Source organism: Camelus bactrianus, chromosome X (assembly GCF_048773025.1).
Source record: "Camelus bactrianus isolate YW-2024 breed Bactrian camel chromosome X, ASM4877302v1, whole genome shotgun sequence".
NCBI classification, from domain to species: Eukaryota; Metazoa; Chordata; class Mammalia; order Artiodactyla; family Camelidae; genus Camelus; species Camelus bactrianus.
In genome coordinates this window covers 113771393-113797489 of record NC_133575.1, presented here as the reverse complement: position 1 = coordinate 113797489, position 26097 = coordinate 113771393, and the positions used below count along the sequence as shown (strand labels likewise).

Sequence of the window (26097 nt, the reverse complement as noted above, 5' to 3'; positions counted from 1 at the left end):
GAGCACAATTTTTCAGTTATACATGAACACACATATATTCATTGTCACATTTTTTTTCGCTGTGAGCTGCCACAAGATCTTGCATATATTTCCCTGCGCTATACAGTATAATCTTGTTTATCTATGCTATATATGCCTGTCAAGATCTACAAATTTTGAAATCCCAGTCTGTCCCTTCCCACCCCCCGCCCCCTTGGCAACCACAAGTATGTATTCTATGTCTATGAGTCTGTTTCTGTTTTGAATTTATGTTCTTTTTTTAGATTCCATATACGAGCAACCTCATATGGTATTTTTCTTTCTCTTTCTGGCTTACTCCACAGCACGTTCCTGCCCTGCCCTCTGCAGTAACGCCCACAAGGCCGGCGGGCTGGCAACGTGCTCTCTGGCCCTGAAGCCAGGACACAGGCTCAGCCTCGGAAACTCAGCAGCCCTCCACGGGACCGGAAGTGCCCGAGCACCTGCTCAGGTGGCATCAGGGACCCTGAAAGCCAGGACCTTCCTGTGCGGCAGGCAGCAGACTAGACACAGAGGAAGGATGGTTAACTAGTTTCTCTTTACAAATCAGGCTAGAATACCCACCAAGAACCATCTTTCATCTCCAAGGAGGATTCTGAGCTGTTTTGTATTCAGCCTCGGCGGGCGTTCCCTCCCTGCGAATTCCAGGACCATTCCGCACCTATGGCTTTGGAGTCTGACCATCGAGGGGAGCTGAGCCATCAGTGTAAGTGTCCAGCAGACCGTTTCCAAGAACACACCCCAGTAAATCCTACCCCGCGTTTGGGGCGGTTACCAAAGCTCTTCAACTATATACGCCAGGACGGAGTACACTGGGAGCCACATCAAACGCCACTCCTCCCTGCAGTCGGAGCATTCTGAGTGTCCTAGCAGCTCAGGCAGGATAACCAGGTCTCTAAGCATCCCTGAACAAAGTGCATCTTCCCCTCTCGCCCAGGAGATGTATCCACGATCCCAGAGGGACTGCTCACAGCAACCTCCCACCTGACACGTTCCTCTCACCACTAAAAGTGCCGTCTGCACGTCTGCCTGCCGCCACCACCCAGCTTCATTACCATCACCTCCCACAGAAGGACCCCCGCCCCCAACCCCAGCTTCCCAAAGAGAAGAGCAGAGGCTCGGTGAATGTGTGCGGATGAAGTGAGACGGTGAGCGGGGATCCTATTGATTCAGACTGATTTTCTCCTACTTTCTTAAATAACCCGTGGAAATCCAATTAAACATAGGGATATTACACGTATAAAATGACAAACAAGAAGGGATAAGAAGCGAGTTAATATTTTTACTTTTATTGTTCTAAATCTTCCCTCATCTATATTATTGCTAATTACTCTCACATTTCCCGAACAATTCTAATTGCAATTCCATATTATGTCATCCAGGATGACAGGAAAAAAAAAAAAAAAAAAAGAGAGAGATTTCAGTCTCCTTTACAGAAGAGGAAAACTGTTGTGTTTGAACTGGATAAGCACACACACGTTGTGATCAATGTCATTCACAAAGTTAGATACTGAAGCTTATTAAATCTTCTATTAATAGGAACAGCACTGAAAAACACCTACAGGAAACAAAGATCAATTTCCACGTCACCATAAAGGACGGGAGGAGCCCAGAGATGCTGTACGCCGTGCCCCCCGAGCTGGCCCGGGCCCTCACTCCTTCCAAGGCTGACCGCTCGCTCTGCAAACACAGAGTGAAGGATGGACTCCCTTCCTGCCCGGCAGGAGAAGCTGCTGGACAGGGGCCTGGAGGAGCCCGGCTGCAAGTCTGGCTCAGGCCTCCTCTTCCTCATCGCTAGCAGCCTCATCTGACAGGGATGGGAAGGAACTGGGACCCCGTCTACTGGCCCTGTGTACATGCTCCAGGACTTGCAACTTGCTGATCTCCGCGTGGGCCCGGGGGCCCCACAGGAACTCGAAGCGAGCGGGATCGCTGTTGGCCACCTGCCGGTACTCCAGGTACCCCTCCTGCACCCACGCTTTGGTGATGAGCTCCCTGGGCTCCCCGTAGATGAAGTGCTCCCTCCCAGCACGCAGCCCCAGCTTGCTCAGTGCTCCCCACACCTCCTCCTCAGGGAGGCGCTCTCCCTCCAGGTGGATCATGCAAAGGAGCATCACCAGGAGGCCGTTCTTGGGCATGCTCTGCCCATCGCCCAGCATCCCATCACAGGTGAGGCCCAGGGTGGGGACCAGGACATACCAGTGGCCCCCGGGATCCACCTCCTTCACATCCACCCCAAAGACCAGCTGCATGTACTCAGAGGCCTGGCTGAAGACCGCAGGGAAATGGTGCTGGTATTCTCTGAGGAAGATACTCAGCATTTCTGCCCTGGTGGTCGGCTGCTTCCTGTGATACTTGAGGAGCAGGAAGCCCACCAGGTCAGTCACCATCGAAGGCTGTGCATCATGGAGCAGGGACACGGCACAGGCAGAGTAGGAAGAGGAGACTGAGGAGGAGGAGGACCAGGGGGATGCGCCCCCCTCCTGCTCAGCCTCCATCTGCTGAACATCCATGAGGCCCCGGGAGTCTCTGGGGTCCTGAAGGTCTTCCGCAGCCTTGCGGAGCTCACTCATCTCAACGGGGGGCACGATGAGTGGTGTCGGGCAGCCGAGAGGAGCGAGGGAAGGGGTGACAAATGGAGACCCAAGGGCCTGGGGGAGAGAGGGTGTGTCAGCAGGCTGGGCTGAGAAACCCACCCTGAGGGGCTCTGACAAAGGCGACTTACAGGTCTCCTCTTCAGGGGTGCCCTCGGCCTCACAGGGGCTCTCCTCCTGGTGGACGGTCGTCTGTGAACCTGACGGGGGAAGTGAGGCAACTCCTCAGGGTGCTGCCGGCACCAGCCCGAGGTTCTGGGGGCGACAGGGGGTGTGTGGAGTGGACGTTGGCCTTGTGGGTTCCCGTCTGTTCCGGGAGCCCCCGGGTACACACTCAGGGCCCACACCTCACCCGGCACTGCCGGCCTCCTGTGCTCTGTGACCCGAGGACACGTGTCTCAGACCTAGGCTTTCACATCCCGGTGTCTGGAGACCCTGGAAGAGAAAGGAGGGGAGACCTCGGGTCTACACTGTGGCACAGCCCTGGACCCGCGTGGTGGCAGGAGGCCTGGGCTCTGGCAGGTTCCCACTCTTCTAGCACGGGAGGCCCTCTCCGCGCTAGCTCAGGGTCCTCACCGTGACTCCAAGCGGGACCTGGGATTCGGCTCTCCAACCACCTGAGGGGCCCTCCTTATAATCAGTCCGAGGTCTCTCTGAGACCTGGATGCGGAAGTCAGGACGCACCACGTGTGCTCATCCTGCCTGGGGGCCTCCCAGGGCTGCCAGCAGGGGCAGGATCGGTTGCGTCCCCCTGTTCTGGGGTCTCGGGTCCCCTCACTCCTCCCTCGGGGTCCTCACCTTGACTGCTGGCAGGACCTGGGATTCCCCTCTCAGCCCACCTGAGGCCCCGCCCGTCATACCAGGACGCCAGTCCCTCTGAGACCCGCATTTCAGGAACTGCTGCCTGAGGTCCTCCCGCCCTATGGCCTCCCAGGACTGACTCTCTTCTGGGGTGCAGGGTCCCTGAGTGCTAACTCGCGGTCGTCACCTTCACTCCCAGGCGGCCCTGAGATTCTCTCCTCCGCAGACCTGAGCCCCCCGCCTCCCTTTCTCTATGTCCCCAGTCTCTCTGAGACCCGGATGCGGAAGTCAGGACAAACCTCGTGGGCCTGTCCTCCCCTCGGGCCTCCGGGCAGCTGATAGCAAGGGCGCCTTTCTGTGGGGTGGCCTATCTTCTGGATCCCGGGTCCCCTCAGTTCTCCCTCAGCGTCGTCACTCAGGCGGCATGTCGTCTCCCCTCTGCCCACCCGTGGCCCCGCCCCTCATCCCAGGACCCCAGTCCCTGTGAGACCCGGATGTCAGGAAATGCCGCCTCTGGTTATTCCGACCTATGGCTTCCCAGGACTCATTATGTTTTAGGGTCCAGGGTCCCTCACTGCTCGCTCGCAGTCGTCGCCTTCACTCCCAGTGGGACATCGGATTCTCTCCTCTGAATATCTGAGGGTCCCCCCATCTCACACAAAGTCCCCGGTCTCTCTGAGACCAGGGTGCCGCAGTCATGACACGACACGTGGGCCTGTCCTGCCCTCGGGCCTCCGGGCAGCTGATAGTAAGGTTCCCTGTCTGTGGATGGTCTGTTTTCTGGGTTCCGGGGCCCTTCCTTCCTCCCTCAGGGTCCTCACTTTGACTCAGGCAGCATGTGGTCTACCTTCTGGCAACCCGAGGCCCCGCCCGTCATATCAGGACCCTAGTCCCTCTGAGACCCGGATGTCAGGAAATGCCACCGGTGGTCACCCTGCCCCAAGGCCTCCAAGGTCCAACGCTGTCCCGGGGTGCAGGATCCATCCGTTCTCCCTCGGGGTCCTCACTTTGACTCAGGCGGTATGTAGCCTCCCCTTGGAACCCTCGAAGCCCCACCCCTCATCCCAGGACCCCAGACCCTGTGAGACCCGGATGTCAGGAAATGCCGCCGCTGGTCACCCTGCCCTAAGGTCTCCAAGGACCAACACTGTCCCGGGGTGCGGGATCCCCTGTTCTCCCTCAGGGTCCTCACTTTCACTCAGGCAGCACTGGCCTCCCCTTGGACCACCCGAGGCCCCGCCCCTCATCCCAGGACCCCAGTCCCTCCGAGACCCGGATGTCAGGAAGTCAGGACCCCACGAGTGCTCATCCCACCCAGGCCCTCCCAGGGCTGACAGCAGGGGCGGGGATCTGTGGGGCTCCTTCTGTCCTCCCTCAGCGTCCTCAGCTTCAGCCCTGGAGGGTCCTGGGACGCCCCCTTGTTGACCCGAGCCCACACCCTCACACCAAGGCCCTCACTGCCCTGACACCCCCAGGGGAGTCTGTGGACGCACATCAGGCCAACAGGCCCAGGGCTTCCCAGGACTGTGGACGCCAGGGGCTGAGATGGATTCCCCGGGGATCCCGCAGCCCTCCCTCTGCTCCCCACCTGGGCTCCAGGCTGGGCCTGGGCCCCTCCCTCTGCCCACCTGAGTTTGATCCCATTGTACTCAGACCCTCCCCAGGCAGGACCCCCGAGAAGGGAGTGGGGATGAGGGGGTGGGGATCTGATCCTCGCAACCCTGCCTGGGGTCTCCCAGGGGTGACCGCAAAACCGACCTGTATGCCTGCCCCCGCCCCCCAAGTCCCCTCACACGGTTTTACCTTGACTCCTGGCAGCGCTGGGCTCCTTCCCAGTGCAGACCTGAAGCCGGCCTCCCTCACCCAGGCGCTCACCTCTCTCACCTCGCAAGGGTGGGGCATCAGTGCACGTGACATCCGGACCCAGTGCCCTGGAGTCTCCCAGGGCTGTCGGGGGCGGGTGGGGGTGCCGGAGGTGGATTCCCTGGGGTCCTCAGGCTCCTGTGTCCTCACCTGGACTCCTGACAGGATCTGGGAGCCACCCTCTGCCCTCCTGAGACTGCGTCTCTCAGACCCAGCCTCTGACTCCCCGAGTTCGCTGAGGAGGTGGGGGCCGGGGACTGCTCAGCCTGACAGCCCCGTCCGGGGGCCCCCAGGATTCCCGCGCGGGGCCGATTTGCGTTCTTAGGGTCCCTCTGTTGCGGGGTGGTTGGACCCCTTTGTCCTCATCCAGGAAGGTCCTCAGCCACCCTCGCACACAAAGGCTGCAGTCCCAGCAAAGATGCTGGGGGGGACCTGCCTCCTGGTGACCGTGAAGGGGCAGAGAGCAACACACCTTCCCTCGGGGGCTCCTCGCCAGCCAGCCTGACTTCGGAGACGGTCTGTTCGAAAGACTTACCTTTTCCTGAAGAGGCTGAGCAGTGGCAGGGGAGTTGCGGATCCCTTGCGTTGATGACTAGGTAATAGTACCTGTTCCAGAGCCGTGACTTTCACTTGTTAATTCTCATGCATAGTAAGAACTACATTTCTCATCTGCACCTACTGTGCGTGTATGTATGACACGTGTGCAGGCTGTGTGTGCTTATGTACACGTACATCCACGCACCACCTGTGTACGTACTAGCGCGTGTATCTGGGTGCGTGTTTATATTTTACGAGGGCTCGTATGTACGTGCAGACGGTATACATACCCAAGGCGCAAAAGTGTGCCTGCTATAACCACGTGTGAGGTGCTCTGGTACCGCCACCTTATTGTCCGTCTCTCCCTTACGTTCTGTTTAAGTGATGTGTTTTGCACAGGCCAGTCCTCACGCAGGTTTGATGTCAGGTGGGTATTAGCAGAGACTCAGGAGGGAAATGCCTCAGCTGACCCATCTTTCTTGCTGTCCTGGTAGAGCCCCAGGGCTGAGGCATGTGTGTCCGGGGCCCTGCCCCAGCTGTAGGCACGAAACCGCTCAGAAGCGGGAGATCTTCTCTCCTACCTGTCCTGCCCTCTGCGTCTGTGCGGCCCACAGCCCCTCCCCCACTCCCTGCTGCCCCCCACCCCCACCCCGCAACGGACGAGTCAGCTCCCCAGTCAGCAGTCTTCCCCTCGGGTGTCCTCACGTTTTGTTGTTCACCTAGCGTTGTTCATACCGTGTGTTATTTTAAAGTCTTTATTTTTATAGCACCTTTAGGTGCACAGAACAACAAAGAGAAGGTACAGAGATTTCCCATTTACTTCCCGCCCCCACACCTACGTAGCCTGCCTCCTTATCAGCAACCCACCGGAGTCGTCCATGTGTCAGAATTGATGGACCTACGCTGTCACCTAGAAATTAGAGTTTCCCTTGGGGTTCACTCTTGGTGCTGCACCTTCCCTGGGTTTGGGCAAACGTGTATGACATGCCCTCATCACTGGGGTATCATGCAGACTATTTCACGTCACTAACCACCCTCTGCTGTACAGCGCCTATTCATTCCTCTCCCCACAGCGCCTGCAGACACTCATCTTCTTAGCGTCTCCATCATTTTGCCTTCACAGAATGTCACATAGTTGAAATAATACCGTATGTTGCCTTTTCAGAATCACTCAGTTTGTAATTGCATCGAAGGTTCTTCATGTCTATTCCTTGCTTGATAACTCATTTCTTTTTTGCACTGGGTGATACTCCATTTCCTGCACATACCAAAGTGTATTTATTCACCGACTTAAGGACCTCTTGTTTGCATCTATAGTTTGGCAATTCTAAGTAAAGCTGCTATAAACATCCACGTGTAGGTTTCTGTGCGGACACAAGTTTTCAACTTCTTTGGGTAAATACCCATATGGTTTCTGGATCATACAGTAAGAGTTTGTTTACTTTTATAAGATCCTGCCAAGCTGTTCCAATGTAACTGTACCATCTTGTATTCCCACCAGCAATGAATGGGAGTTCCTGCTGCTCCAAATCCTCCCCAGCATTTGGTGTTGTCACTGTACCAGATTTTCCCAATTGCAATACGTGTCTAGTTACGATGTGTGTGTGTGTGTGTGTGTGTGTGTGTGTGATCATCAAGTGACTCCTCACACCTGTTGATCACTAGGTATCAAGCTGGGAAAGGCACAGTCAAGCTAAAGATTTGGAGAATCCTGCCCAAAGCATCAGGAGGCAGCTTCAGTCACGCTGTGTGTGCGCAAGATTTTGTCCTCTGGACATCATTCCTAGTCCTCTTTCTAGGAGGAAAAGCAGAAGAGGAAACTGGAAAGTTCAGAGGAAAAGAACTTTAGGATGGCTCTAGGTAACTCAGATTGGTTCCCACCTTCAGAGACCGTGTGTGAGCCCAAACGCTTCTGAAGCAACCACGTGGCGGGCACATCCTCCAAGTCCGAGCTGTGACCGGGAGAACTTGGAATGTGGCTCTGGGTGAGGAAACGTTTCCTCGGGGGGCCAGGGGAAAGGCCCACGGCAGAAACTTTCCCTCACACTCAGAGAGTCCCAGAACACCCTCGCTCACAGAGCTCTGTGGTGGGCTGTGTGGATCAGGACGGAGCACGTGCAGAGGTCCTGATGCCTCCTCCCCAGGGCCAAGCCCCTCAGCACAGTCCATTCCCCTGCGCTGGTCCAGGGCCCCTGAGCGTCACCCATGCTGGGTCTAGAACAAGCTATGTCATGTCTAAGCACTTCTGGCACGCGAGGGGTCCCATCCCCAATAACAGAGTGCCGGTGAGAAGAGGAAACCCACCTGAGTCAGTGGACCGGGAGATACACACTGGTTCAGAAGCCCCACAGTGTGGGGAAGGCACATCGTACACGCACAGTGACAACAGCTGCATCTACTGTCCACGTCCTTGGCCCAGACATTGTAGAGACAGGTCGCATCGTGTATAAACTCGCACCGGTGCTTTCAACGGGTACGACTACTATGCCCATTTGACGGGCAGAAATCGAGGCACAGACGGTTTCCATGACTGGCTCAGCTTAGCGGCCGCAGGACACACATTCAGTCTGAGCTTTGTGTGGGTCGAAAGCCCTGTGCCCCACTGGTCTGAGCCGACTCGCCAACACTCACGGGGGCCCCGGCTGTCCTGCACGCTGTCCTACCACCTGGTGCCTCATGCCACGTAGCTGAGAACACAGGGAAGCCAGGCATCGGTGCTCAGGAGAGCCTGACACCGGATTCTGCCCACGTGGCCTGTCCCAGCCCCGCGGGATCACCATCCATCCTGAAATGGAGACGGGGCCCCAGGAGGCGGGTCTGGGTCTAGGAGAGAGGGTGTGAGGATGGAGAAGGCTCCTGGATGTGGGGGTAAAGGCTCGGCCCTCTGAAGTCTGCTCTTCTGTTCGGGCTGGGGCCCTGCTCCCACTTCCTCCTGCCCACTCTGCTCGGCTTCTCTCCCAGCTGACTGGGGGGCCCACGTTCTCCTGCAGGCTCACTGCCCTGGGCAGATGGGGTGTCAGGCAGGCGGCAGGCCTGTAGTTCAAAGCATGGTGCCCTTGGGTCCGGTGGGCTCTCAGGGCTCCCGCAAGGGGGCGGGGATCCGCGCCTCAGGGCCCTGGGCAGGCACCTGTGTCTGGGGACGGCCCAGGTTTCCACATGCGGCACACGTGGCATGTTTGGTCCATGTGTGTGGTGTGTGGATGTACGTGTACATAAGCACATACAGTCTAGACATGTGATACAGATACACGCACAGTAGGTGCAGATGAGAATTGTGGTTCTTACTATGGATGAGAATTGACAAGTGAAAGTCACGGCTCTGGAACAGGTACTATTATCTAGTCATCAACGCAAGGGATCCGCAGCTCCCCTGCCACTGCTCAGCCTCTTCAGGAAAAGGTAAGTCTTTCAAACAGACCGTCCCCGAGGTCAGGCTGGTTGTCAGCGAGTCGCCGAGGGAAGGTGTGTTGCTCTCTGCCCCTTCACGGTCACCAGGAGGCAGGTCCCCTCCAGCATCTTTGCTGGGACTGCAGCCTTTGTGTGCGAGGGTGGGTGAGGGCCCTCCAGGGTAAGGACAGAGGGGTCCAACCACCCGACAACACAGGGACCCTAAGAATGCAAATCGGCCCCGTGCGGGAATCCTGGGGGCCCCCGGACGGGGCTGTCAGGCTGAGCAGTCCCCGGCCCCCACTTCCTCAGCGAACTCGGGGAGTCAGAGGCTGGGTGTGAGAGACACACTCTCAGGAGGGCAGAGGGCGAATCCCAAGTCCTGTCAGGAGTCAAGGTGAGGACACAGGAGACTGAGGCCCGCAGGGAATCCACCTCCGGCCCCCCCCGACAGCCCTCGGAAACCCCTGGGCTCAGGGTCCAGATGTGACGGGCACTGATGCCCCACCCTTGGGAGGTGAGAGAGGTGAGGGCCTGGGTGAGGGAGGCCGGCTTCAGGTTTGCAGAGGGAAGGAGCCCAGCGTTGCCAAGAGTCAAGGTAGAACCGTGTGTGGGGACTCGGTTTGCAGGCATCCAGGTCGGTTCTGCGGTCACCCCTGGGAGACCCAAGGCAGGGATGCAAGGATCAGATCCCCACCCCCTCATCCCCGCTTCCCTCTCTGGTGTCCTGGCTCTGGAGGGTCCGAGTCCAAGGGGACCAAGCTCAGGTGGGCAGAGGGAGGCACCCAGGCCCAGCCGGGAGCCCAGGTGAGGAGCAGAGGGAGGGCTGAGGGAACCCATGGAATCCATCTCAGCCCCTGGCGTCCACAGTCCTGGGAAGCCCTGGGCCTGGTGGCCTGATGTGAGTCCAGAGGCTCCCCTGGGGGTCTCAGGGCAGTAAGGGCCTTGGTGTGAGGGTGTGGGCTCGGGTCAACAAGGGGGCGTCCCAGGACCTGCCGGGGCTCAAGCTGAGGACGCTGAGGGAGGACCGAAGGGGCCCCACAGATCCCCGCCCCTGCTGCCAGCCCTGGGAGGGCCTGGGTGGGATGAGCACTCGTGGGGCCCTGACTTCCTGACATCCGGGTCTCGGAGGGACTGGGGTCCTGGGATGAGGGGCGGGGCCTCGGGTGGCCAGAGGGGAGACCACATGCCGCCTGAGTCAAGGTGAGGACCCCGAGGGAGAACGGAGGGATCCTGCACCCGGGACAGCGTTGCACCTTGGAGACCATAGGGCAAGGTGACCACTGGCGGCATTTCCTGACATCCGGGTCTCTGAGGGACTGGGGTCCTGGGATGAGGGGTGGGTCCTCGGGTGGCCAGAGGCTAGACGACATGACGCCTAAGTGACGACCCTGAGGGAGAACTGAGGGGACCCCGAACTCGGAAAAGTGGTCATCCAACACAAAGGGGCCCTTGCTAGCTGCTGTCCGGAGGCCCGAGGGCAGGACAGGCCCACGTGTCGTGTCATGACCGCGGCATCCTGGTCTCAGAGAGACCTGGCACTTAGTGTGTGATGGGGGTGGGGGGAAACCCTCAGATCTGCAGAGGAGAGAATCCCAGGTCCCACTGGGAGTGAAGGTGACGACCGCGAGCCAGCAGTGAGGGACCCTGGACCCGAAAACACAGTCGGTCCTGGGACGTGATAGGGCGGCATCACCTCAGGCAGCATTTCCTGACATCCGGGTCTCGGAGGGACTGGGGTCCTGGTTTGAGGGGCGGGGCCTCGGGTGGGCTGAGGAGAGAATCCCAGTTCCTGCCGGGCGTCAAGGTGAGGACCCTGGGGGAGGACTGAGGGGGTCAGAGACCCCAGAACACAGTGGGTCCCGGGAGGTCATGGGGCGGCATCACCTCAGGCAGCATTTCCTGACATCCGCGTCTCAGAGGGACTGGGGACCGGGTTTGAGGGGCGGGGCCTCAGATGGGCTGAGGTGGGAATCCCCGTTCCTGCCTGGCGCCACGGTGAGGATCCTGAGGGAGGACTGAGGGGACCAGAGACCCCAGATCAGTGGGGACCCGCCGAACCGATCCTGCCCCTGCTTTTCTCCCTGGGAGGCCCCAGGGCGAGATGAGCACACGTTGGTGTCTCGACTTCCCCATCCGGGTCTCAGAGAGACTGGGGCCTTAATATAAGGAGGGGGACCTCAGGTATGCAGAGGAGGGTATCCCCGGTCCCCCCGGTAGTCAAGGTGAGGACCCTGAGGGAGGACTAAGAGACCCTGCACCCCGGAACAGAGTCGGCCATGGGGGGCTATAGGGCAGGATGGCCAAAGGCAGCATTTCCTGACATCGCGGTCTCAGAGGGGACAGGGATCCTGGTATGAGGGGGCGGGGCGTCAGATGGGCAGAGGACAGAATCCTAAATTACCAGGAGGCAATGTGAGGACCGTGAGGGAGCCTTTGCCCTTGTGCTGGGTCTTGGAGGCCCCAGAGCAGGGTGACCAGGTGAGATGCTTTCTGACCTCTTAACTCAGAGGTCCTTGGGAGGTGAAGTCCCTGGTCTGAGGAGTGTGGCTCAGATGTGCAGAGGGTGGTCTCCCCGGAACCCCCAGTAGGACTGGGCAGACCCCCTCCCCAGGTAGAGGGGGCCTCAACAGAAACTTGCTCCTCTGCTCCTTCCTGGGAGGCCCGGGTGTGAGTCAGGAGGCATCACCTCCCCACTTTATCCTCAAACTCAGTGCGATGGTGGTGTCGGCCTGCAGGGGACAACCTCATGTTAGCTGAGGGGAGGGTCCCAGGACTTGCTGGGAGTAAATGTGAATATCTTGATACTGAGAGTAGAGAGTGAGCCCACAGAATCCGGCCCTGCCCCCTGTCATCCCTGAAGTCCCTGGGCAGGAGTGGCCAGTGGTGCTGCCCCCTCACCTCTGCCCCAGGCTCTCAGGGAATTCAGACCTAGTTCTGAGGTTGGCAGAAGGAGCCACAACCGGTCAGCAGCAGAAGGACTCACAGGATGTGCCAGGACTCAGGAGAAGGACCCTTTGGGTGGATGCAGGGCGTGAGGAGACCCTCACCCCAAAAGAGATGGGAACTTACAGTGTCCGGCTTGAGCTGTTTCAGCCCTAGGAGTCCCCGGTCAGGTCTGGCCGGATGGGGCCTGCCATCACTTCCGTCACGTGGTTGGGGGTGGGGTATCTCAGGGTGTGAGGACCTTGGTCTGAGGGGAAACATCAGGCCAGCAGAGGGAGGAGTCCTAGGATATCCCACGTGTCAAGGCAAGGACTCTTCATGAGGACCAAATGTACCCCGCCATCTCAGGAGAGGAAGGACCCCACCGGCTCCAGCTGACCCCTGTTCCCAGCCCTGGAAGGAACAGTCAGTGGTGGCCCTAAGTGCCGTGCTCACTTCCATCCTGGGTGGGAAGGTGGGAGTCTTCAGGGAGTTGAGGTCTGGGTCTGAAGGGCAGATGTCAACTCATCATCCCAGGTGGGGGCAGGGGGGAAGAGCAGGCCCTGGCGGGAGTAAAGATGCATGGCCTCCAGGCACTGAGGGCACCTCCGCCCAGGGCAGAGGGGCCGATCCCCGCTGCCAGTGCTTCTGGGTTTTTCGGGGGGAGCTGGGGGTGGATGTTGTGTAAATGGATCCTGGGACCAATTTCCACGTAGGGGAGAGGTTCCCCAGACCAACGACAGTTCTCAGACAGCAGCAGAGTGTTCAGGAATTCAACTGCGTTCTGACACTGTCTAGCCAGAGATGGCATCGGACCCTCTGGTTCAGGCCCAGTCCTCCAAGACTGCCCTCCCCCCACCACTTCAGAAGCCCACCGCAAGGCAAGGTTCTTGCCTGTGCTGCTAAATGGCCAGCTGTAGGTTGGGGATTCCAACTCCCTCCTCCTTGGGTTTCCAACGCTGGTGACAAGTCGAGGCTGTTACGTGTCCTTCTGAAAGACCTGTCCTTCTGAAAGACCTTCAGGGGTTGCCACGCCCTCCTCCTCAGGTTTGGTTGATTTGCTAGAGTGGCTCACAGGTCTCTGACAAACATACTACTTCCTAGATCACCAGCTGAACATAAAGGGCATGAGTCACGAAGAGCCAGATGGAAGAGGTGCTAGGGCCAAGGTGTGCGGGAGCGGGGCCGACTTCCCCGCTCTCTCAGACAGCGCCACTTGCCCCAGCTCTCTACCTGCTCGCCAACCCAGAAGCTCTCCAAACCCATCCTTTTGGGGTTTGACGGAGGCTTCATTACATAAGCACGATTGGTTAAATCATTGGCCACTGGCAACTGAACTCAAATCTCCAGCCTTTCTCCCCTCCCTGGTGGTGCTGGGGAGGGGCCAAAAGATCCAAACTTTTAATCACATGATTGGCTCTTCTGGCAACCAGCCCCATTTTAGGTGCTTTGCAAACACATCTCATTCACATAAAAAACAAAAAAAGCACATTCATCACTCTCAACACTGAGGACATCCCAAGGGCTTTGGGAGCTGTGAACAAGGAACTGTGCCCAGAAACCAAAGTCAATGACCAGAGGTATCCTTGTCCTGAATCACAGCAGGAAAGGGGCCTCCTCTCCTTTCTCTCCCGCCTTTCAGGGAGGTGAGGACCTTGGTGTGAGAGGACGGGTCAGATCATCTGAAGGAACCACGCCTTGGCAACAGAGAGAAGAGTCCCGGGTCCTCCCAGGAGTCAAGGTGAGGGCCCGAGGGAAGGGTGAGGGGACCCGCACGCCCACAACAAAGATGGGACACCAAAGGAAACCTCGTTCAGCCCTAGAAACCCTGGGAAGGTCGATAAGCTTGTCCTCCCACAAGGCCACTGGGTCCCCACCTGTCACCCCGGCCCAGACTCCTGTCAGCTGCCAACACCTGTCATTATGTCCCTGGTTCAGATGAGTGAGCTCCGCCAGGCTGTGGAAGACCTTCAGGACCCAAGAGACGCCCAGGGCCTGGTGGATGTGCAGCGGCTGGAGGCTGAGCAGGAGGGGGCCGCATCCCCCCGGTCCTCCTCGTCCTCCTCCTCCTCCTCCTCCTCAGTCTCCTCTTCCTACTCTGCCGGTGCCGAGTCCCTGCGCCAAGGGGCAGAGCTTTCAATGATGGCTGACCTGGTGAGCTTCCTGCTCCTCAAGTATCGCAGGAAGCAGCCGACCACCAGGGCAGAAATGCTGAGTATCCTCAGAGCATACCAGCACCACTTCCCTGTGGTCTTCAGCCAGGCCTCTGAGTGCATGCAGCTGGTCTTTGGGGTGGATGTGAAGGAGGTGGACCCCAAGGAGCACTTGTACATCCTGGTCCCCACCCTGGGCCTCACCTGTGATGGGATGCAGGGTGATGAGCGGAGCATGCCCAAGAACGGCCTCCTGGTGATACTTCTGGGTGTCATCGTCCTGGGGGGAGAGGGGGCGCCTGAGGAAGAGGTGTGGGGAGCACTCGGTGTCATGGGGGTGCATCCTGGGAGGGAGCACTTCATCTATGGGGAGCCCAGGGAGCTCATCACCAAAGCGTGGGTGCAGGAGGGGTACCTGGAGTACCGGCAGGTGGCCGACAGCGATCCCGCTCGCCACGAGTTCCTGTGGGGGCCCCGGGCCCACGCGGAGACCAGCAAGTTGCAAGTCCTGGAGCATTTGTTTAGACTCAACAGTAAGGGTCCCATTTCCTTCCCGTCCCTGTCTGAGGAGGCCGTGAGCAATGAGGAAGAGGGGGCCTGAGCCAGACTTGCAGCCGCGCTCCTTCCAGGCCCCTGTCCAGCAGCTTCTCCTGCCGGGCAGGAAGGGAGTCCATCCTTCACTCTGTGTTTGCAGAGCGAGCGGTCAGCCTTGGAAGGAGTGAGGGCCCGGGCCAGCTCGGGGGGCACGGCGTACAGCATCTCTGGGCTCCTCCTGTCCTTTATGGTGACGTGGAAATTGATCTTTGTTTCCTGTAGGTGTTTTTCAGTGCTGTTCCTATTAATAGAAGATTTAATAAGCTTCAGTATCTAACTTTGTGAATGACATTGATCACAACGTGTGTGTGCTTATCCAGTTCAAACACAACAGTTTTCCTCTTCTGTAAAGGAGACTGAAATCTCTCTCTTTTTTTTTTTTTTTTTTCCTGTCATCCTGGATGACATAATATGGAATTGCAATTAGAATTGTTCGGGAAATGTGAGAGTAATTAGCAATAATATAGATGAGGGAAGATTTAGAACAATAAAAGTAAAAATATTAACTCGCTTCTTATCCCTTCTTGTTTGTCATTTTATACGTGTAATATCCCTATGTTTAATTGGATTTCCACGGGTTATTTAAGAAAGTAGGAGAAAATCAGTCTGAATCAACAGGATCCCCGCTCACCGTCTCACTTCATCCGCACACATTCACCGAGCCTCTGCTCTCCGGAGGGCTCTGTGTTAGTGGGGACACTAGGAAAAGCAAGACACACCCCACACCTAGAAGGACAGGCTAGGAGCCCAGTCACATCAGGAAGATGGTGACATGTCCCTGAAGTCCCACAGAACAAGGGAAAGAAGCGGCGAGGCGGAGGGGGTCCGGGAGAGAGCACCCAAGTGCAAGTGCGCAGAGCCAGGGCAGGTGGGGGCTTTGGGAAGCTGGGCTTCCTTCTGTGGGAGGTGACGGTAATGAAGCTGGGTGGTGGCGGCGGCCAGACTTGAAGAAGGCGTGTTTTGGGTTTCAGAAGCCACAGTTCGGATGGAAGGGCGGCTGGGAGGGGGCAAAGGTTGTTCCTTGACTCCCTTCCTAGGAGCTCGGTGTTGAGTCCAGCTGGGAACGCTCCCCCACCCCTCAGTGTAACCTAGCCTCTAATCGGGAGAATTTACTTAGTTCCATTTACGAGGCATGCTTTTTGGCTGATTAGCTCTTCCACATCCTACTGAGCTGCGTGTTCTCTAACATGACCTGGATAACAAACCAACCAGCCAAGTCCCAGAGGAGGGAGTGGAAGGGTCTGGGGCCAAAGAAAATCAGAAGCAACTGCCAATCATCGCGGTTCCAACAGGCAGCGCGCCCCGCGCGAGGTGCTTGGCGCACATCGCACGCACCCCTGCAGTCCTGCGGGCCGGGCCTCCTCACACCCGCCCACTGCACAGATGAAGACCCTGGGGTCGTGGGGCTCGGGAACCTTCCCAGGATCACGTGCTAGTAAGTGACGGGGTGGGGCCGAGACCCCTGGTCTGAATTCATCTAGAGCCCACGCTGCGCCCACCCATCGCAGCCTGCGGCCCGCCTCCTGACCCAGAGTCCACTTGTCTCCTCAGTGTCCTCATGGAGTCTGTCGGGTGACAGAAAGTAGGATCCTGAGGCCCAGGTAGTAAAAGCTGGACCAAGAAAGGAAGGTGACTGTGACAATCAAAGCCAGGGTGAGCACTGTCTGCGGTTTCTTGAGAGCTGACCCTGCCAGGTGGTGGCACTGCTGTCCAGTCCCAGCCCTTATCCCCCACGACAGCACCCTGCCCTGGTCTCCTCCTTCCTCGGGGCCCTCCTGGCCAACTCGAACCTGACCTGCTGACTTGGTCATCACGGGGGGTGGGGGTGTGGAGAGAGAGAGAGGGAGAGACAGAGACAGAGAGAGAGAGAGACACAGAGAGACGGAGACAGACAGAGACAGAGACAGAGAGACAGTCACGGAGACAGACACAGGGACAGAGCGAGAGCCAGAGCGCGAGACTGGGCTTGAGACTGGGATTGGGATTGTGGTTGACTGCGTCTGGAAGGCCACATTCCTTATGGGATAACATCCCTAACGTAGACTTTTCAGAAGCTGGAGAAAAGGTAACACTAGGGAACATCCTGACACCGTCTCCCCGTCCCCAGTCGGGGAGGGGAGCGGCTGTAACAGAGCTTGCCTGGGGCTCCTTTGGAAAGTGCATTGCACCCGACGGCCCCTGTGCCATTTGAGCTTCTAAGGATGGCTTTCCCGGGTCTCCTTGGCCTTGGACAACTACGAAATGAGTCATCACTGGACAAGGAAGACTCCCCTTTGCTGCTGTCCCTGCGGGGTGCAGGTGGCTTCCGGGCAGACACAAGGCCCCCAGTCTGGGCTGAGGCCGTGGGCTCGGGCGTCCGCAGTGGACCACAGGCCGGCTCTACTTCTCCGTCGGGCGGATCCTAGGCCCACGACTCCACCTTCCCCGGCCCGGCCCGGGCCTTCCCTGCCACCTGCCCCGGGTCAGACGGGAAGAGTCCACGGCGCTGCACCGCAGAGCGCTCAGCACCGCCAAGGGAATGCAGGCGCCCTCCCACCTGCTCGAGCTGTCGCAGTGACCGTGCACAGCTGCTTTCAAGGACACTAAAGCCAGCTCCTGGGGGACATACAAATTTGTTCGTTCCAAGATAGGCTGGGGACCCCGTTCACATCCTAGTCTGCTGTCCTCAAGGACCTCTTTCCTGGTCTGGAGGGGGAGGCAGATACACCCAAGGTCTCAGGGAGACAGGAGCACCCCATCTTGGGACTGGACATGCAAGGCGGGCTGTGGGAGCCTTGGGAGGGAGCCTGGGACCGGAGGAAGCCCTGACTGCCGAGGTGGCCTGGAAGCCGGGCCGGCCTTGAAGCCGGGCCCCAACATGCAGAGCGGCCTCTGGATAGAGACGGGCATCGCCACCCGACGAGGCAGCTTGAGGACACGCCCAGACAGGGGAGTTCTTGGCGGGTCCCAGAGCAGCTGGGGACTGGGTGCGGGTCTGGCCCAGGGCCCATGGATGGTGACGGAGAGCGCTTGGGTGGTCCTCTGGGCTGGCGGACACCAGGGGCTAAGGCAGGTGCAGCGGCCGGCGGGCCAGGCTGGGAAAGGCAGGCCTTGGACGTCGTGAGGGCTGGTATCGAGTAACAAGTGTCCTGAGCCGTGGCTGAGAGCGACCCCTGGGGCGCTACACGTAGCCACGGCCCAGCCGGCCCCCCCACTGGGGGGGGGCAGGGGTGCGTGGGAGGGAGGGAGGCCGACCTGTGAGGGGGCAGGCCCACCAGACCCAGGGTGTGAGGGAGGGCTGGAAGGAGCGGGCGGCAGGCGAGGCCACAGGGCTGGGATCGGCCCACCGATGTCCCAGCCTTTGGGCCCCCTTCTGAGACGCCCCCATGGCCTCCACTGAAGTTCGAACTCTAAGGACACGTCCCTGCAGGAGGGAGTGACCCGAACAAGTGCTCTGTAAACCTGTTTAGAGGCACAAAGACCTGAGCCCAAGCTCTAGTCTCGGCCTAGGAGCTCCACGAAGGCTGACAGTCCTCAGACTCGAGGGCCCCTTGGGAGAATCTCTTTCGAACCCCTTGCCCTCCCCTTCTGGAACAGGGAGTGGCCCTCAGAGAGGACAGACGCCTCTCCTTAGCGGCAGAGCTGGGATGAGGACCTAGGAGCCTGGCAGACGGGCCTTTCCAGGTCCCATTGTCTCTCCCTGTGCAGTGACTAGGAAGAACAGCCACCACAGCGGCTACAGAACACGTGTCCCCCCAGACCACTGTCCTGTCTGTCCTGCCATCCGTGGTGAAGACGGCTCTCGGGCGGGATTTGTCCCATCCCACACCCAGAGCCTCATCTATTTTCAGTCACACGTGGACGGGCTTTCCGTTGGTCACGTCCAGCTCAACAAGTAGGAATTGTCCTTGGGAGTGAGTCTGTAGAGTAGGCCCCTTGAGAAGTACCGCACCCAGAGCAGGCAAAATTATTCAGTGTACCTGCCACCGAGGTGACGGCGGGACGGGGACCCAGGGCTGGGGGTGGGGCTGGCTCGGGGAAGGCCAGCAGGGCAGGCCTGGGAGCAGACCAGGGAAATGCTTGCTCTCAACACATCAGAATACATGCTGAACCCCCAGATCAAGGACTGCAAAGGGGAAGAAGCAGGGCAGAGCCGAGTTGGAAGCGGAAGGCCAGCAATCTGGCAGGGCAGGAGCCTAACCCCCCCCAGTGACAGAGGGAAGAGGGCCTTAGAGCAGCCTCAGGGGAGGCTGAATCCGAGGTCTGAGGGAGGTGCTCTGGCGCGGACTGAGGCCGGTGTTCTGAAAGTGAGTGCTCTCGGGCCACGAGGAGTTTCTATGGCAAGAAATGGACACTAAAGAGGATCCCATGTGCTCTGGAGAGGGGTGGGGCTGCGGACAGCGGAGCTCAAAAGGAGGCTCCAAAGCACAGGGGAGGATGCGGCCATCCACTCACGCGGCACGGGGGGAACCCTATGTGCCAGGTGCTTTGGTGACACTGAAGTGGGACGTGGGGAGTGCCCCCACATGCTCCCACACACAGCCCCACTCTGGGGACAGCTCGACCCAGGGGCAGGAGAACGGAACACTTCCTTACGGCCCATCAGAGCTGGACCGACCAGCCAGCAGGAACAGCTGGAAGAGACCAAGGCAGGAGCTGGTGGCGGGGTGGGGGGAGGGGGCGCTGCCAGCCAGCCCGGGCCAACCAGCCCACTCGGACCACCACTTCCGGGAGGTGCAGTCGCCCGGGGCCCATCTCACCCCTGCCGCCTTGGTGGTAGCCAAGCCAGGGCCAGCCAGGGCCTGGCCCTTGAACAAATCGGAGGCTGGCAACAGGCCTCCCCAACCTTTGGGGATGGAAACAGGATCATGTCTGTCCGCCCACTCAGGGCCTGGCCCCTGGGAAAAAGGTGCCTGGCAGCAGATGGGAGCCTTCTCCCGGGAACTTGAACATACCTTCCTACACTTTTAGAAAACAGAGAAGCTGGGGGCTCTGTACCCCTCGCCTCCCCTCCCCTCCCCTCCCCTCCCCTCGGCCAGGGCTCCCTGTCCAGACCAACTCTGTGACCTCACGTGACACATAAAGAGGACGATGACCAAAGTCGCTGGTTGCCCTGCTACCGAGATTCTAGAATTCTGCGGACACTATTTACTGGGCGTCCCTGCTCAGATTGAAGGCACTTCTGCCCTGAGAGCTCAGTGATCTGGTCTCAGGGAGAGCGTGTGCCTGGTCTAGACTAGCTGCATGGCGAGTCAGAGCCCCGACGAGGAATATACGGCCACGGCGGCCCCCGCAGCTGATGGAGAGCCCCCAGCGGGGGCCCCATCGGGTTCATCCCCGGATCCAAAGGTGGATTCGAGGGGGATTTTGGAGAGGCCCGGCGACCAGGCCGAGAGCCAAGATCCAGGCTCCCAAGACAACCAGCCACCACAGGACCCAAACCCAGGTCCCGCCAACGTGGACGGAACCCATGGTGTTCTTGGGCTCTCCTTCCCGAGAAAGCTCTGGATGATAGTGGAGGACGAGGCCTTCACGTCCGTGCGCTGGAACGACAAGGGAGACATGCTGATCATCGAGGAAGACCTTTTCCAGCGGGAGGTTCTTCGCCGGCGCGGCGCAGACAGGATCTTTGAAACAGACAGCTTGAAGAGCTTCATCCGCCAACTGAACCTCTATGGGTTCAGGAAAATACACCTGCCCGGCACTCTGGGTCGCTCTCCGGGGAAGAAAAGGCTGATGGTAACGTAGACAGCCCTTCCGTCTCCCGAGTTCTCTGTTCCTGGAACAGCTTCCTAGTCCTGAGCGGATGAGTGATGTGCTGGGCGGGGTTCATTCCCGAGGGGGACTTTTTTCCTGTGAGCCAGTACTGAATGAAGGCTGAGGCAGTCCGGCGTGTCATGGAAGGCTCGCCCCTTAGAGATGCCCTGCGGGTGTGACCGAAGACCCAGGGGCCACTTCACGTCAGGGAGCTAGAGTGACACCTCAGCCCAGGCACCACGTAGCTTTAGTGAGCGCACACTCCAGGGCGAAACAAAACTTGCCAGGAATTTAAAAAGACCTTTTCTCCACAGTCAAACAAGACCTTTATGACGGAGGTGGGCGGGGAGGAGTGAATATTTCCCCCGAAATGACGAGAATGATTCTTGTCCTTTCAGATCTACCACAACTGCAACTTTCAGAGAGAGAAGCCCCTGCTGATCGAGAACATGCGGAGAAAAGGTGACCCGAGAGCAACTGCTCGGCCCGCTTCCAGCACAACCACCCCAAAGAGAAAGAAGCAAGCCGTCCCACCTATGAGATGCACCCAATTTTTCCATCAGAATGACTCCACCAATGATGCCGACAGGAAGACCCAGAGGGAAGCCCCCCGTGCTCAGGTGCCCAGCGGCTTCCGGGCCTTCGTGCTCCCTGGCGTCTTGTCTGCCGGCCGGGTGGCCAGGTTGGTGGTAGTGCAGCGTCCCTCCAGCGAGCAGGGCGGCCCGAGTGGGGAGGGCACCTCCAGGAATGTCACGCTAGTGCCCCCGGCTACTGCCGGAAGGGACGGTGCAGGGGAGCTGCCCAGAAGCCCCCCCGTTTGCCCCGATCCCAGCTCGGTGGTGTCCACGTGCAACACGGGTTACTGCATGCTGCTCGCGGCCCTTCTGCTCATGGCCCCCAACCAGGAGGCCCGAGGCCGATGAAGAGCCCGAGGGCTCTTCAGATTACAAGTGTGCTCTCTGCGAACAGTTCCAGAACAACCCAAAGCGCTGAGCTCACAGACCACTAGAGACACACGAAGAGCACCGTCCTGTAACCATGAACATTTTGGGCTTTAATAAAGAAAAGCAAAACTCCCCGGGACTAAATAAACAATCTGCGAGACCCGCGGGTCCGTGTTCTTTCTCGCGTTCGATTCCGCACACCTCTCACCAGATAAGCCCGCGGAGGCTGGAGACCCCGGCCGGGGGCAGGCTTTGGTCCCCATCGGCCTCTTGCATCTGAAGCTGTGGCATCTCGGACACCCGCCCAAGGAGGTGGGGAGCGAGCACTGAGGCGAGCCCAGGAAGGTCTGGTCCGCTGGGCCGGGCCTGCCCGTCAGGGGACAGACAGCCTGGCTTCTGACCTCGGGGGTGTCTCCCCCCCATTACTCATGCATCGCGGAGCAGGAGGGTCTTCCTCCTGGGTCCCCCAAGGATGCCAGAAGTTTCTGATCAGCAGCTCAGCGTCTCCAGCTCACGATCCAGGGGCCCCCCACGGAGGCCCGCCGAAAAGTAGGGCCACCCCCTCCACCAAGGGCTGAGAGCACTGCAGCCTGGCTCCGAAGAGACGGGGGGTTGCAGTCAAACGCCTGGGGGGAGGCCCGTCACCCTCGAAGGTAGCAACCACTGGAAACCCTACTCTCAATTGACCAACCCCTCCCCCCCCAACAAATGTATAAAAGATCTCCCACCCAGCGAACACCAGCACTGCTCACTTCCATCAGGGCTGTAGTTAGGACCCTTTCTTGGGACGTGAAGCGGCCGTGCGGCACGTCTAACACACCGGCTCCGTGAGCCAAGGGACACTTTACAACAGGGCGAGAGTCATCTGCGAGGCAGACGGTGCTCTTTCTGAGTCCGACGTCCTCTTGCCCGGGAGTCAGGCCGTCGCTGGCTGGTGACTCCCTGGCAAGCACTCAGCGCCCGCTCCAGCCGTCCCACATCGTCTCCTGGATGCTCTTCAGACCCTCTAGGGGTTTTGACCAGAACAAAGGCGGGGAGAACACTCACCAGCTCTCTCAAAACACATTTCTCTACACAATCCAGAATCAGCAGGGCCAGAATGAGCAGCGGCCTGCAAGGCCGCTTCCCCTTGTCCTAGAGGTCCAAAGTCCTTGAGACTCTGTCACCGAGCCCAGGGAGGCATCTCCCTGCAGGGGTCCCGCTCCCCCGTCCCCGCGTCCCGGTGGACACATCTGTTTCCGGGAACAGCACAGAGTGGGGAGCGCCCTCCAGGGCGGCGCCGATTCAGAGCGAACCAGGGGAGCACGTCCAGGGCGTGACGGCGAGCTGACCGTGCCACGGTTTAGCTTGGTCTCTCGGTCACCTCCTCTCAAGAGCCCACGCTGCTCAGGCCTCTTGCCCAAAGGGGACCAGGTGCTTGGGGACGTCTACCTGGAAGATGCCCTTCCCGCCTCTCCTGGGCACGGGCTCCAGTAACCACCGGGGGTTGGAGAGCGTGGTCAGGTACTTCTGCTGCAGGTTGGTCAGGACGGCTCGATTCTCCAGTTCCACAACCTCCTCGGGACCTAAGTTTTCTGGGCACAGCAAAGTGTCCCCAACGTCAACGAGCCCTGTGCACAAAGAGAGAAGCACACAGATGTCTTCCCTTCCATAAACCAGGCCTGCCCCTAAGAGAACATGGTTATTCAAGGTCACAACCACTAGAGACGGAGGCGATATCAGCACGTGGACCCAGAGTCAACTGGGTCGCGCTGGCTGAGCACTTCCGAGGAACCGACGTCCCTCTTCAGGGCACTTGGGGCGAGGCCCAGGGAGGGAGACATTTTCTTCTCATTGCTCCCCCAAATTCTAATTCCATGTTATCTTGTTCAGGATGACACAATAAGATTGGAGATTTATAACTTGTTTTACAAAAGAGCAAATCTCTTGTGTTTGAACTCGATAAGGATACAGACATTGTGATTAATGTCATTGACAAAGTTACATAGTGAAGCTTATTAAATCTTCTGATACAAGGAACACCACTGAAAAATTCCTACAGGAAACAAAGATCAATTTCCATGTCATCATAAGGGACGGGAGGAGCCCAGAGATGCTGTACACCGTGTACCCCCAACTGGCCCGGGCTGTCACCCCTTAGGAGGCTGCCTGCTCGCTCTCCAAACACACAGTGAAGGATGGACTCACTTCCGGCCCGACAGGAGAAGCTGCCGGACAGGGGCCTGGAAGGAGCCCGGCTGCAAGTCTGGCTCAGGGCCACTCTTTCTCATCACTCAACACCTCTTCAGACAGGGACAGGAAGGAACTGAGATTCCTTGTATTGACCCTGAGCAAATGCTCCAGGACTTGCAGCTTGCTGGTCTCCGCGTGGTCCCGGGGCCCCCACAGGAGCTCGTAGCAAGGGGGATCGCTGTTGGGCACCTGCAGGTACTCCACATACCCCTCCCGCACCCACACGTTGGTGATGAGCTCCCTGGGCTCCCCGTAGATGCAGTGCTCCCTCCCGGGATACACCCCCATGACACTCAGTGCTTCCCACATCTTCTCCTCAGTGGCGCACTCTCCCTCCAGGAGGATCACACCCAGGAGCATCACCAGGAGGCCGTTCTTGGGCATGCTCTGCCCATCGCCCAGCATCCCGTCACAGGTGAGGCCCAGGGTGGGGACCAGGACATACGAGTGCTCCCTGGGGTCCACCTCCTTCACATCCACCCCAAAGACCAGCTGCAGACACTCAGAGGCTTGGCTCAAGACCACAGGGAAGTGGTCCTGGTCATCTCTGAGGACCGCATTCAGCATGTCTTCCTTTGTGGTCGGCTCCTTTGAGTGGTACTTCAGGAGCAGGAAGCTCACCAGTTCAGCCACCTTCAAATGGAGTGGGTCTGGGTGTGAGGACTCGGCATCTGCGGGGTCCTGGCCGGTGCTGGGCCTCTCCTCATCTTGGCTGCTGGAGGTGCTGTCTTCCGACTGGCTCCATGGAGGGGCTGCCATGGCTGTGGGGGAGGGGCAGACAGCCTGAGGGCTCTGCGCGGGACTGGGTGTCCCAGAATCATCCACCTCCTCCAGGGTGTCCAGCAAGAGGACTGAGTAGGAAGACGATGAGGAGAAGGAGGAAGAGGAGGAGGAAGAGGAGGAGGAGGAGGGAGACAACGGGGATGCGCCCTCCTCCTCCTCAACCCAAATGTCCTGCTCATCCACGGAATCCTCAGCCTCTCTTGGGTCCTGAAAGTCGGCTTCAGTGTGGTGGAGGTCACGCATTTGAACGGGAGGCACGGTGAGTGGTGTCGGGCAGCTGAGAGCAGCGAGGGCAGGGGTGACAGATGGTGACCCAAGGGCCTGGGGGAGAAAGGGTGTGTCAGTGGCCCGGGCTGAGAAACCCACCCTGAGGGGCTCTGACAAAGGCCACTTACTGGTCTCCTCTTCAGGGGTGCCCTCGGCCTCACAGGGGCTCTCCTCCTGGTGGACGGTTGTCTGTGAATCTGACGGGGGAAGTGAGGCGGCTCCTCAGGGTGCAGCCGGCACAGCCCGAGGTTCTGAGGACGCCAGAGGGTGTGTGGAGTGGACGTAGGCCTTGTGGGGTCCCCTCTGTTCCCAGAGCCCCCGGGTACACACTCAGGGCCCACACCTCACCTTCAGTCCTGGCACTGCCGGCCTCCTGTGCTCTGTGACCCGAGGACACGTGTCTCAGACCTAGGCCTTCCCGGTGTCTGGAGCCCCTGGGAGAGAAAGGAGGGGAGACCTCGGATCTACACTGTGGCACAGCCCTGGACCCGCGTGTTGGCAGGAGGCCTGGGCTCTGGCAGGTTCCCACTCTTCTAGGGTAGGAGGTCCTGTCCGCGCTAACTCAGGGTCCTCACCGGGACTCCAAGCGGGACCTGGGATTCTGCTCTCCAACCACCTGAGGGCCCCATCCTGATAGTAGGTCCCCGGTCTCTCTGAGCCCTGGATGCCGAAGTCAGGACACACCACGTGTGCTCATCCCGCATTGAGGCCTCCCAGGGCTGACAGCAGGGGCAGGATCGGTTGTGTCCCCTCTGTTCTAGGGTCTCGGGTCCCCTCACTCCTCCCTTAGGGTCCTCACCTTGACTCCTGGCAGGACCTGGGATTCCCCTCTCAGCCCACCTGAGGCCCCGCCCGTCATACCAGGACGCCAGTCCCTCTGTGACCCGCATTTCAGGAACTGCTGCCTGAGGTCATCCCACCCTATGGCCTCCCAGGACTGACTCTGTTCTGGGGTCCAGGGTCCCTCAGTGCTCCCTCGCGGTCGTCTCCTTCACTCCCACTGGCACCTCAGATTCTCTTTTCCACAGACCTAGGACCTCCCCCACCCCCCCTTACACTATGTCCCGAGTCTCTCTGACCGAGTTGCGGAAGTCAGGACACTCCGATTGGGCTCATCCCGCCCTGGGCCCTCAAGACGGCTGACAGCAGGGGCACATTTATGTGGAATGGCCTCTTTTCTGGGATCTTGGGTCCCCTCCCTCTTCCCTCAGGGACCTCAATTTGAGTCAGGCGGCATGTAGTCTCCCCTCTGCCCGCTGCAGG

At 59.1% G+C, this 26097-nt stretch overlaps 3 protein-coding genes, 1 long non-coding RNA gene and 1 pseudogene across 5 annotated transcripts; 2 read left to right on the top strand and 3 right to left on the bottom strand.

The window, feature by feature from the left end:
• Positions 1 to 1227: 1227 nt before the first annotated feature.
• LOC141576354 (melanoma-associated antigen 10-like) lies at positions 1228 to 3000 on the bottom strand. The gene is made up of 2 exons (XM_074359300.1): positions 2744 to 3000; positions 1228 to 2669 (listed from the first exon to the last, which is right to left on the bottom strand). Exon 2 carries the CDS (start codon positions 2589 to 2591, stop codon positions 1791 to 1793), a length of 801 nt encoding a protein of 266 aa, XP_074215401.1. The 5' UTR covers positions 2592 to 2669; positions 2744 to 3000; the 3' UTR covers positions 1228 to 1790.
• Positions 3001 to 13463: 10463 nt separating this feature from the next.
• Positions 13464 to 24356, bottom strand: LOC141576282 (melanoma-associated antigen 8-like). 2 transcript variants are annotated; one of them, XM_074359072.1, is made up of 4 exons: positions 22984 to 24356; positions 14694 to 15113; positions 14483 to 14558; positions 13464 to 14240 (listed from the first exon to the last, which is right to left on the bottom strand). In XM_074359072.1, exon 1 carries the CDS (start codon positions 24349 to 24351, stop codon positions 23803 to 23805), a length of 549 nt encoding a protein of 182 aa, XP_074215173.1. In that variant the 5' UTR covers positions 24352 to 24356; the 3' UTR covers positions 13464 to 14240; positions 14483 to 14558; positions 14694 to 15113; positions 22984 to 23802. The 2 variants fall into 2 exon arrangements, with proteins under 2 accessions (XP_074215173.1, XP_074215172.1); XM_074359071.1 differs by having other exon boundaries at positions 14483 to 15113.
• Positions 13734 to 14879, top strand: LOC141576253 (melanoma-associated antigen 8-like). The gene is made up of 2 exons (XM_074359002.1): positions 13734 to 13866; positions 14064 to 14879. Exon 2 carries the CDS (start codon positions 14064 to 14066, stop codon positions 14877 to 14879), a length of 816 nt encoding a protein of 271 aa, XP_074215103.1. The 5' UTR covers positions 13734 to 13866.
• LOC141576283 (heat shock transcription factor, X-linked member 3-like) lies at positions 19892 to 21601 on the top strand (annotated as a pseudogene).
• Positions 21642 to 25038, bottom strand: LOC141576284 (uncharacterized). Its single transcript, XR_012504596.1, has 3 exons — positions 24963 to 25038; positions 24406 to 24888; positions 21642 to 23162 (listed from the first exon to the last, which is right to left on the bottom strand). It is a non-coding gene; the product is annotated as an uncharacterized LOC141576284 (long non-coding RNA).
• Between the last annotated feature and the right edge of the window lie 1059 nt (positions 25039 to 26097).